The sequence below is a fragment of the Crocodylus siamensis genome, chromosome 4 (genome assembly GCF_052110815.1).
Source record: "Crocodylus siamensis isolate JL-2025a chromosome 4, ASM5211081v1, whole genome shotgun sequence".
Lineage (NCBI taxonomy): Eukaryota > Metazoa > Chordata > Crocodylia > Crocodylidae > Crocodylus > Crocodylus siamensis.
Window position 1 is genome coordinate 219,783,761 of NC_143398.1, and position 12,497 is coordinate 219,796,257.

General features: G+C 39.7%; 1 protein-coding gene across 5 annotated transcripts; it reads left to right on the top strand.

The window, feature by feature from the left end:
• Positions 1-371: 371 nt before the first annotated feature.
• Positions 372-10,793, top strand: NMI (N-myc and STAT interactor). Of its 5 annotated transcripts, none has more exons than XM_090045764.1 (10): positions 372-568; positions 1,619-1,672; positions 3,453-3,527; positions 3,670-3,828; positions 4,693-4,821; positions 6,024-6,186; positions 6,685-6,791; positions 6,916-7,105; positions 7,663-7,775; positions 8,519-10,793. In XM_090045764.1, the coding sequence occupies exons 2-10, from the start codon at positions 1,625-1,627 to the stop codon at positions 8,717-8,719; spliced, it is 1,185 nt and encodes a 394-aa protein (XP_089901890.1). In that variant the 5' UTR covers positions 372-568; positions 1,619-1,624; the 3' UTR covers positions 8,720-10,793. The 5 variants fall into 5 exon arrangements, with proteins under 5 accessions (XP_089901890.1, XP_089901889.1, XP_089901892.1 ...); XM_090045763.1 differs by lacking the exon at positions 372-568 and adding an exon at positions 589-746 and having other exon boundaries at positions 3,676-3,828; XM_090045762.1 differs by lacking the exon at positions 372-568 and adding an exon at positions 591-746.
• The last annotated feature ends 1,704 nt before the right edge of the window (positions 10,794-12,497 follow it).

The following is a 12,497-nucleotide window of genomic DNA, read 5'->3' on the forward strand; positions in this document are numbered from 1 at the left end:
GCTGCCATCTGCGACTCCTCCACCCAGCTTCTCCTTGTCCAGATCCCTCGTCCAGGCGGACTCTCTGTGCCAAACCCGAGGAGCTTCACCTTGCCTGGGGTGCGCCCCGCTTCACCCCACGCAACAGTGGTTTTTCACGTGTCTGACAACTCGCACCTTGCTTGAAGGGTGTTTGTCTGGAGCGCTTTGTGCTAGACATCACCTCCAGCCCTAGTCCCAGCCGTTCCCTGACCGCAGCTACCCGCTCCCTGTCAGCGCGACCCGGCAGGCGCCCTCGCTCCGTGCAGCGGCCTCCGCGCCCCTGGCGGCCGGGCCGGGCTGGGCCGAGCTGTGCGCGGGGCTGGGCAGACCCTCCCCTTCCCCCGGGGGAGCAGCAGGCGCTGCCCCGTGTGGAGAAGGCTTCCCCGGAACAGGGTGTGAAGGGCCGGGCCAGGCCGGGCCTCGCTCCCAGCCCGTGAGTGGTACCGGAACCGGAACCGGAACCGGAACCAAAGCGGGGGCCCGACTTCCGGGGCTCTGCGGCCCGGGTCTGTTCCCACGCGTTTGAGAAAGAGCGGAGAGGGGGAATGTAAGTGACCCGGAAGGTTTTCTAGCTTTCAGTTATTTCCAGACAGGAAGTTCATTCACCAGTGGGTACAGCAGAGACGAGCGCTTCACTTCACTGATCATTAGTGATAATCACCGAGAAGTCGCGTCCTTTGCAAACCATAATGGCAAGCCCGGAGAGCCCCGCTGGTGTGGCCAAGGTATTCCTCCAAAGGCAACAACACACCTGAGCGATGTGGCCGCTGGCACAAATAGCCACGTTTAACTCTGCGGCCTGAAATGTGTGGCGTTTATATACGTGCTACAGGAAGGGGGGGGGAGGGGGGCACTTTAATTAGAGTAGCTCCGAGAACTGCTTTAATTAACGTACCTGTAGCGTCTAGCGTCGGGCGGGCAGTTCTTTTACGTGGAGGGCTGCTTACTGAGTTTTGGCAAGCCATTGAGGGCTGAATGACTGGCAGTCCAGGACAGATAAATATTAATTTTCTACATTTTTTAGGGGCCCTGCGGACCGGATAGAATGTCCTGGTGGGCTGCATTTTGCCCACCCCTGGTCTAGCGTGTCAGCATCCCCGTACTTAAAAGTGCCAGCAGGGTCACTTTAATTAAAGCTTATGTAGCAACACTTTAGTTAAAAAGCCCCTGCCACCACTTTTAAGTGCAGGGATGCTGATATACAAGATGCTGGAGTCTGCTGGTGTGTGCTAATTGCCACAGTCCAGCAGACTTCATTTATCAAGCATGGACTGACGCCCAGTAATTGCAGCACATCGGAGCAGCCTCACTGCTCACGTATAGGCAGCCATACAGTTTCTAGGTCTGTAGTAGAGCCAGTTTAAAATGTGAGCCTCAAATAAGTTAGCTTGTGGTTTGAGTCGATTAATTTCCTGAAGGCTATGTCAGTTTAATTTAATTTCTGTCAGCCCCAGTTCTGGAGCGACGTATGCACATGCGCAAGTCCTTAGATGGCCAAAGCTTTTAATTTTTCACTATAGAAGTCATGTGTAACCCACAGGATACTATGATAATATCCTCTGTTGTGAAAGTAGTGTATTTTGTTCTATTCTTTCAGGTTGCAATGGATTCTGAGAGTCCACCGTGTTCCTTAAAGGACTGGGCTTCTGCAGTAAGTAGTTGCTAGTGTACCACCGTATAAGAATCACTGTATGATCTCTGAAAAGTACTGCGCTGACAATCTAGGATGTTTTCCTGTAATATAGCACTATCCAGCTGGCAGCCTATGGAATGCATTCAGCCCATGAGGGATTAACATGTAGCCCCTGAGCTCCTATCCAGCCACTGCTCCCACTCTGGCTCTAGCACTTGCCACAGTCTGGGGTCTCTAGATTTCCCCTCCCTCAGCTTTCATTTCCTGCTCCTGACCTAGGGGTGGTACAATCCATGGTGCCAAGGAAGCATACAGTATGGCACAGTGCATTGAGAGAGCTGAGGGTGGGGCTGCCACATGTATAGAGGTGGGAAGGGATCGGTGTGGGGGGCTGCCTACATATGCAGTGGGTGGGGGTATGTGACCCAGGGCCTACTCGTGCTAGTGTAGCCTCCGATGCATGCAGCCCCTATGACCTGCAGCACCTGCTGCTGCCCCTTTATCTTTTGTTTCCTTTCACTTTAAAAACTAAGCATTAAGGTTTTTATTTTGTAGTTCTAAGATACATGCATGTGTATTTCCTCATTGTTTAAAACACTTAAAACTAGACTGGACAAAGTAATGGGAAAAATATGTAAAGGAAAATCCAGGATTGCTAGGGGAGTTGCTTGGATTATCAGGGCCAGTGGTGATGCATAGAGGGTGCACGGGGGTGCATGTGCAGCCCCTGGAGTGCTGGTGCACCCCTGACCGGCTGTGCCTGCTGCTTAGGTGATGGGGATGGGGGGTAGGTGGGAGCGCTGAAGCCTCCCCTGCGAGTGCTGGCTGGGGAGTGGAGTGCTGGAAACAGCTGCAGTGATGGGCCATCTCACGATCAGCGGCATCAGATGTGGGGGGACACCCCCCCTGTTCAGTAAGATCAGCCGCGGGGGGGGGAACTGAGGCAGCACCAGTTTCCCATGATCAGGGCTTTTCCATGCCACCTTTTTTATTTACCTTCAAGTTTTATGCCATCCTAAGTGAAACAAGAGACGTTTTATTTATTTTTCAGCAGGCTGTTCTGAATCTCCTTTGCTCCTTCCTTGCCTCCCCCAGTATTGCCATCAGCAGGGAGAAAATGGACCAAAGAGGTTTTTTTTTCCATATTGGTGATAGATCTAGCCTGCTCCTGAAGATAGTTGTGCATTTTTTCATCTTTATGCACTGTGATTAACTCTGTTTACCCAAGTAGGATAACTCACATTGCATAAAGGGAGTGCTAATGTATTGGAAAGGTTAGGGCCTTTTCTTGGAAGAACAAGTGCGCAATTTGTCTCTAAAGTTGGCCATCAGTATTAGCCATATCCTTTTGGATATTTAGGCCCACATGTTTAATGACCAATACCTATTTTTGTGAGGGTTTTTTTTTACCCTTTGTAGCTAGAAAAATGATTCAGCAAGTTCTGTCTATATTATCAACATTTATTTAAGAAAAAGCAAGCTATTTCTTTTGCATAATATGCTGGGCAAGAAGCTAATTCAAGAACTCTGGTGTTGTCAGAACTTCTGAATCCGCACGTTTCCTCCACTTTTCCTTGTGGTTAGTAAAATTGGTAGTGTTGTAGAGAAGCAATAGAACTGATAATTTGTAGCTGTCAAGGAAAGCCTTGATTCTTTTCACTTTAGCATAATTTGAACAAGGTTGACATGAGTTAACCCATTATTTATATGGGTTTGGCTCATTATTTAAAACAAATTTAACCTTTCACTATTACTATCACAGAATGGAAAAAGCATGTGCATTTTCTTTTCTCTCTAGAACATAGAAGTCAGTGACCTTTTGGGCTCACAGGTAGAAGTTGACAGTCATAAAGAAGAATGGGAAAAATGGAAGGCAAGTTCTACAAAACATATATTCCTGTTTCCATTCAAGTCTCTCAAAACAATTTTTTCCCAAAGTGTATTTGTTTAAACCTATTTAATAATGTTTTATATATTCTAGTTAAAATATACTAAACCACTTTTTCACGATTAAGGAACAGCTTGAAAAAGCTGAAAAGGCAAAAACTGAACTCCTCCTTTCAAAATTAAGCTGTGATTCAAAAAAAGAGACAGCACAGGACATGCTGATAAAGCTGAGGGAAACAGAAGAGGAACAGCGTAAGGAGACTTTTATGATAAGGAAAGACTTTGAGGTAATGGAAAAATTTACCTATGGCTGTCAAAGTTTGGGGAACAGAAGTAGGGGTGCCCTTCATGGGGAATATATTTTTCTCCTTTCATGTTAAATATCCCTCCCAGACTACAGTTTGTAGGACCAGGAAATTTAGCACTTTTTATTATAATTCAGAACTGACATATTGATAAACACAGTAATGTTGAAGAAATGAAGGCAAAGTTAAGAGCTTTATCATTGTAGGTAGAAAAAGATAACTAGGAAAATTAATCTTCTGGGTGCAAGGCTGTTCACTGACTTCTTAGTTTTTACATTTTGCTGTTTAACTGTTCTGTCAGTTTATGCCATGAACATTTTACAACAAAACTTCCCAATACATCTTATGAAAACTTATAAGACTCAGGAGAGTTAACTTAAGATATACTGCACTATCTGAATCTTAGTTATCTGAGTAGATATTTTTGTTTTCCTAACTTTAAGTGTTGGAATTGGGTAACTGTTAACTTTCTAAACCTAATACAGCACTGCAACATAAATTGATACAGTACTGTAACTTGTAACTATTAGTATTATATATTGTTCTACAAACTTTATTTAACAGTAATTAATAGAGATACAGAAGTTTGATACAGTAACTTTTAATTGGCATTAGTATTGCATGACAAAATGTTCTCTTTAAATTTTACTGTATTTAATACCTCAGCTGTTAAGTTAAACATAATTTTACATGGTGCACCATGTCTGCTTCTTCACAGTATCCTTACAGGTTCATTGTACAAATTATTTTAGTTACTGGAATGGCTTCCTGATGAGTGCTTTACAAGGGGTTTGAATACCTGAGGATGTACTGTAATTTCAATTCATGTAATTTTTTTTTCAACAGAAAAACCTTAAAGTAGTAGAGCAACAAAATATTGAGTTAAAGAGAGAGATTCAGAAGCTCAAAGATAGTCTTGCTGCGATGAATTCAAACCTTGCTGAGATTAATTCAGAGCGTTCACAGGTTATTCAGGTAATTTCTATTTTATATATTTCACAATTCACCTTTCAAGTGGACACATTTTCAGTCTGCATTTACTAAACTCTGGGGGCCAGACATTCAGCTATTGTTTAGGTCAACCTCCATTGACCTCCTTTTAAAATGTAGCTATTACTTTGCTACTCTTCCTCTATTTGGCAAAATTAATGAATGCGAGGAGAACAAAGGACATAGAAATAAAGTAAAAGGGGGCCACATGAGTTATTGGGGGAAAATATGGAGGAAAGCTCACAATTATTAAATGACAAAACTGGAAATAAGTATTTAAAAATGAATAAGATGTGAAAACTAGTAATTTTCAAACATTTGCATTTTATATCACCATCAGAAAAGTCATATTATAGAAAACGCATCCTTTACAGGGAAAAACATGTACTGTAAGTTTAGTTTTTGTCAGATAGCACTTGGCACAATTATCTCATGTCTTGCTTCCTATAATACAAACTAGGAATAACTCTATTTGCAGGCAACAGTTTCATATGTTAAATGATATAGTCAGGGTCAGAACTATGTTTTGACTTTTGTTACAAATATTCATTATAGAGTTGGTAAAAACTTGGAATTTAAGTTTTGCAGAATAATTTGACATTTTGAAATGTTTTCATACCAAATTTGAATGAAGACAAATATTTTTGGCAATATTTAATGAAATGGGTATTATAAACAAATTCTGTTTTTAAAAACTCATTTCAGTCTTTCAGAATTGTTTCAAATATTATTCTTTTGTACAGTACTATGTAAAACTATATATAGCAGTCCTTTCATTATTGAAGAGTTAGGGTCAATGCACACAAACTTTTAACAAAGACTTTGTAATATCTGAATATGTACAATGTTCTGTGATTGGTGTTACAGATTTTAGAAATCACTGTTCTGAACATGCAGACAGAAACTGTTTACTTTAGGGTGAATTTTGCTGCACAAGGACAAAGCTCTGGCTCAAATTTTATTGAGAAGAAAAAATAAAAACTTGTTGGCTAAATTCTTAGTGAAATAACATGTACAATTGTGCTGAGATCATTAGAATTGGATCTCGTTATACTAGCATTAAATTTAACCCAATTGTGTATTTGCCTTTTTAAAAAAAAATGAAGTGAAAGATGCATATGATATTTTTTCCAGTTGCTTCATGAATTACAACTTTTTTATTTCTTGTCGTGGTTCTAAAACCTTAGATCAAAAAAGAGGTTTCCAAAAAGAAAATGAAGTTTACAAAAATGGAAAATACTGATAACAATGACACAGTTTTGAATACCCACTGCCTTTGTTGTGTAGCTGCCAAAATTCCATTCAGATTGAAGCAAGGAGAAGCTCTTCTCACTTTTGAAGATGAAGATGGTATGATGCATATTTTTAATATAAATATTAATGTGTTTCACTTTCATAGCAAGGGATTTGTGATGTAAACATTTACTTTGTTCTGAAAAAAAAAATTCAGAATAAAGGCAACTATGCAGAAGATGTTTTGCAGTCAAGTCACTGATTCAAAATAGTTACATGTGTGCCAAGCTTAGTAGCCCTTTGGGCTAGCATTGTTAAAACACACCAGCTGCAGTAGCCTAGAAGGGAGTGACGTAGAAAGCAGTGTGTGTCCAGGCACCTATGATTTTTCAGTCTGAATGACCTGGTTTAAAGCCATGTCAAGTGAGCGCAGCAGTTGCTCAGAGAGAGGCTTGGACTCACACTTCTGGAGTTCTCAGAGATGTCCTCATTCCTACTGATTTCTTTTTTAGTAATGTTAAAGGAGAGGTGTAGCTAAAGGGCACTGCATAGTAGCCTTACTCTTATGAAGTTTGATCATAGGATCACTGTCTGAAAACTTCTTTTCCTTTGTAGTTGCCCAGAAACTAATAGAAAAGGGTACGCATACTGTGAACTTGGACAATGGGAAGACTGATGTGAAAGCCAAGCCTATTACACTAGAAACAGGAGTCAAATTTGAGGTAATTGACTAACTAATATGGAAACTTTTGAGATACTGGAATAGTGTACAGTATTTTTTATTTTAGCTACTGTATTTGTAACAGATGCAGAGTACATAAAACAAATAAAAGCTATTTTTCTTAGCTTCATGTGAACATTTCTGGGAAGAAGATCAATGTATCTGAGGTACCAGATCTGCCAGTACCTGACGAATGGATGAGAGACAAATTGGAACTAAATTTTTACAAATCCAAAGGAGGAGGAGGAGAAGTAGAGAATGTGGAATATGACAGAACTTCGAGAACAGCTGTCATCACTTTCCTCAGACCTGGAGGTATTTTGTCTTGTTAGCTAAAGTTTTAGAGAGCTGGATTCTCTGCTCATCTACATTGTAGTAGCATGCACTGTTGACTTCAGCTGAATTATTCTTGATTTACTTAGTGAGGAGAGACTCATGCTCATAGTTCTGTAAACAAAGCTGTATTTAATTGCATTCTTTTCAGGTAAAAAACTTGATATTCAGTTTGTAAGTTTTGATATTTACTCCTATCTCAAAGTCTATTCTTTCTTTGCATCACTGGACCTCTTTACTGGAAAAAAGTGGGAAAATATGTTTGGCTTTACTTTTCATTTCATGTTAATGTTATTGAAAATTTGACTAGATCTTCAGCTGGTGTGAGCGAGTGAAGGACTGCTAATATCAGTGGAGCTGCATCTATTCATATCCACAGTGGACTTGTTCCACAAGTTTTTACTAAACACTTAATCAAGGATTTTATCATGAATTACATATAAGTTTTATATAAACGGATCAGCTTATTACCTGATGCACTTGCAAAGTAAGTCTTAGAATTTAGTATTTATTTCTCGTGTTCTAATTCTTTTTTCCAGTTGCTGATAACATTTTGAGACACACAAAACATCCTTTCCAGTTAGATGGAAGACGACGCTCTGTTTCCGTTTCTGTTTCCCCAGTCATAGAAAAGCATTTAGAAAAGTTTCAGGTAAATTGAGTAAACAAGCCATGCTCTGGGAATGGGTGATGTAGACACAACCTTCTTGGTAAGAGAGTTGCAAGGAAGCTGCTGTTGCTCTCAGCTTTGTAACAAGAGGGAGTTTCCTATGAGTTGTTTTTCCAGTGATGATTCTAGGACTTGTAGAGATGCAAAAGAGACCAGCTTTTTTATCATGTTCTAGTACTGCAACAGCAATGCGCTTCAATGTCTATGTTAGTATAGACATCTATAACAGCCATAAAGCAGTAAGATGTGTCAATATAAACAGGCTACCACATATAGCACTAATTGAACCCATTGTTGATAGTTTTAGCTGGTCGATGAGCATCGGGTATGTTTAGATGAGTGATTCTCGACCAGGATGCTGTGGGAACCTTTTAAGAGTGCCATGTGATGTTAGCACTGGTACGTGTACAATGGAGCCATGCTGACTTATTTCTGCTGAGATCTTGACCAACTGTTATTTATAATAAGGAATTTACGACAGACAGGCTAAAGAGGACTGAACAAAGGAGTCTGACACTATAAGGTTCAAACCTTCCATTGATTTTTTTTTTTTCAGTGGCAGACCTAGAACATAGCAGAAAATACAAAGATGCAAGCCAAGTTGATAGCAATATCTTCATCTGTACCAACATTTTTATTATGTATATCTATCAGTGATTTAATGTTTAATACTTGACATTATTCAGCAATTTTTTGATTTTACTTTATTTATTTTTTCTCACCAGGCTTATTTTGGGATTTCCACAAGGACCATCCTACTCACAGGAATTCAAGAGGTTGTGGAAGATGAGGAAAGCACACAGGACATCATTGAGATACATTTTCAGAAGCCAAGCAATGGAGGTGGGGAAATTGAGAATATCACCTATGTATCAAACCAAACCAAGCAAGCCTGTTTTGAGGAGGATGTTGGGAAAGTTTCGTGAAGTACAGCAAATGGAGCCTTAACCTTTGCCAGACACTTCATGTTATCAGGAAGACATTTGGCAGAAATATAGCTTTTATAACAATTATGCTTTCTAGCCTTATAAATTTACTCTTGAAATGGAGCTGCCCTTTCTGTCTCTTTGTTTGTGATGGCAAACTCCTTTTGATCTTGAGAGCAGAACTATCTGAAACTCAGTGAACGAGGCTTGCAGAGGTTCTTTGCATATGCCAAGAAAAAAATTTCACACATGGCTGAGATATTCATTACAAAACTCATCTGAAACCTTAGTTTGCCTTGTATACATGATTCTGTCAAAACCATAAATATTACAAATGCTTCAAACCTGAGCCTAGGCTACCTTCTGCAGATCTGACCGAGCTTCATATTGGTAACAAACCCCCAAATGAGTTAGACTCCCCCTGACTTTGTCAGGAAAACTTTGCACAACTCTACAGAAAAGTGCCTGTAGTTTTATATACTTGTTTTAACTAGCTACATTGGATAGCTCAGTTGACTCCCATCCTGATAAGGGTCTTGGGTACTCCTGTAGTCCAAACTATTATTTTGTAATTACATAAGATATTCGTATCACGACAGCAATTAAGAAAGTAAAATACTACAAACATGTTTATTATCTGGAAGGAAGGAGAATATACAGAAATGGCACCAGTTTATTCAACATGTTGGCACCTTTCTGGGCTATATGATGCTGTAGGGAACAGTACCAGAGCTGATTTGGTCTGCTTTTGACCCTTTTGAAATGCCATTACTTCTTCTAGGACCTGATCAAACTCTGAACTCTTGGCTAATATCAGTTCTGCATCCTCTGCCTCCTCTCTGTCTGAAGGCTGTATTGCTTTTTGACAGGTCTTTTTCATGAACATTTGTATTGACAATTATACTATTTCTTGATCATGCTCATTATGCTGCCTAATTTAAAAATACCCAGATGCTAGCTAAGAATGTGACCTGGGCGTCGTTTATTTTATGACTACATTAACACAATCAGCTTGTGAACATCACTGGTGGATTTTAGTCTGCATGATCTGTGCCAAACTACCACCCTCACAATGGAGGGTGTATGGAGAAGGTTAATTGGGGGTCACATGGAGAGCAGGACAAATTATGTCCTCGGTATTCGTGAACTAGAGACAAAAATATCTGCCATATGAACAGTTAGCTTTAACTCATAAGGCACAATAAAATCACACTCCAGTTAAAAAAAAACTACAGTATGTTGTACAGGGAAAGGTGGATAAAAGCACAGTAGAGATATAAGCAGCACGTTGGCAGGAAACTGAAATTTTTGGTTGTAAAAGCATACAACAATGGAAATTAACTGCATTTAACATAGTCAATTTCATGAAATTCTTGAACATGATTTACTTTCTTGGTTTAAAGGATCTTACTGGGCAAATGCAATTTGGTGTTGTTCTCGTGTAGGAAAGGTATTAACAATATACTCCAACTATTGTTATTGTAATCACATTTAGGTTGAACATTCATAACAACTTAAATATCAAACTATCTAGAAAACAAAAAAAGATGAGTATTGCTGATATTGATTTGCAACTGCTGGGTAAGGAGATTTGTGTGCTTACAGCTCCACTTGCTGTTTGGTGCCTGCAAAGCGCTTATAGTGATTATACTAGCAACAAACATGAAGTGAATAATTAATAAAGTTATATGAATATGGAATGACTAGGGGTGGCCTGTATGCTTTGCTTACAACCTTGAAAAATGTAATGCTATTCAGATCAGGTGTCCTAAACTGCAAAGAAAAAATGCATGAAGACTAGTAAATCTTGATATTTACACTATATCTCACTAATAAGAGTTGAGATATAAATCCTTAGAGAATAAGATTTAAATAGAAGGTCTAATAAAGCTTATTGCTCGTGGGGCTAGTGAAAAGCTGCCCAACATAAAACTCAGGTGATTTTTTTTGAGTAATCTTAAGAATCATGGTATTTGTGAATTTCTCATTGTGTACTTAATCTGTTGGTTATTCTTTTGAATCTTTACTTGACTGTTTCATACTTTAATATAAAGGTTGTTTTAATACAATCAAATGTTGCTATTTCTTTGCCTTCGATATGGTTTCTGCCTATAACATAAAATTATACAAGGGTAATAAATTACACACTTTGACAATATATTGGTAAAAGCATTGTTCCAAAATTTTCCCCTATGTGATGCAATAAGAGTTAGAATTTATATTCTGTGGGTTGAAGTGTGCTAGAGAGGACAGGTGTTCAAAATTCCTTTGAGGAAGCCCTGGCTAGAGTGGTAGTCTTATCTTGCATCTTTGGGACACATCTACACTCCACATCCCTGATCCTGAGTGGTAGGTTTTGAGTCAAGCCTCATACCTTGGCCTGCTCTGCTGCTGCTCAGCTACTGTGAAGGTTTGGGTGGGGAGGCTCCTGATACCATTACACCTTTCCTTACCTATGTAGGTAGATTTTGGCTCAGAAGAGGTGTAGAATTTGAGCAAAGAAACTTATCTTCTATTTGAGTACTAAGGGGAATGGATCTTTGGATACATTCTTGGTAGATAAACAGGAATTGATCAGAGAAGTACCAGGCTGCCATCTGTTTCTCTTCCTGATGGAAAAAATGAGCCTCAAGAATGGCTTGATGCTTGGATTAAAAAAGTTAAAAACTCTAAAATCCTTGGGAACATTTACTCTGTCAGTGGGGGCCAACCTTTTTGGCAGGCATGCCACAAATTGGCCCCAGAGCCTTTGCAATTGCCACTCTGATTTTTTGCCCAATCTGTTGCTCTGCTTTCTGCCTTGTCTGCCACTAGGATCCCTGCTGGGCTGCATGTGGCACGTGCGCTGCAGGTTGGTTATCTCTGATCTGTGTGGAAGGTAAGGAGCCCAGGGCTCTCTTGGAGATGATGTGGTGTAGCTTATTGTTCTTGGCCACACTCTAAGATAAGTTGTTTGTGAATAGGGTACTGATTCTCTCATCCATGGCTGCCCTTCAGTAGTTTTCCAGGAGCTTACATAGATGTGTTTAAAGTGTTATGGATCGGGGGGTTACTACAGCACAAAAATCTAATACTATAGTTTGCTTTCTTTTTACTTTGCAGCAAAACCTAGTAGAACAGAAGAGGGCACCCTAATCCATCACTCACTCTTACCCATACCATACCATATCACTGTTGCCCATACCATAAAAGCAGGACTGCATTCATACTGCTGTCCTATAAAACATGGCAATCAAACCAGATGATACAGCTGATTCTACAATTCAATAATAATACAAGGGAAATACTAATTCCCATCTTCCATTGAAAAGTGCTTTGAGATCTAAAGATGAAAAGCCTTCCATGAGCTTTTGGTATCATGAACTGAGAAAACTGCTTTAGGGCTCTGAATTTAGCAACTGAAGTGGGAGGCTGAATCATCTCCAAAACAATCTGATATATACCATGGTGCTAATGTTAGAAATATTATTAAAAATCTATAGTGAATAGAGTGTTGTTAGAACTGCACAGTTTGTATCTCGTACCTGATAAGCAGAAACACCACCAAGGACATCTCGCTAATTTACTATCTCTTTGTAACACTAAATCACACATACCTTCAAACTCCTCTGCCTCTACTCTTGTAAACTACAAAGGCTGTGATTTAATTGGCTGTGTCCTTGGGAAAGAGAGGGGTTTGAACTTTTGGTAACCTGGAGAGCTTTCTAAGCATGCGTAATTAGCTAATGCATATATGCCTATCTGCCCCGCATACTTAAGTAGTTAATTATAATGCACA

Coding starts and splice junctions, on each gene's coding strand:
- NMI (XM_090045762.1), top strand. CDS start 711: ATGGCAAGCCCGGAGAGCCCCGCTGGTGTGGCCAAG. Junction 4,822..6,023: donor AGCGTTCACAGGTTATTCAG/GTAATTTCTATT, acceptor CTAAAACCTTAG/ATCAAAAAAGAGGTTTCCAA. Junction 7,776..8,518: donor AGCATTTAGAAAAGTTTCAG/GTAAATTGAGTA, acceptor TTTTCTCACCAG/GCTTATTTTGGGATTTCCAC.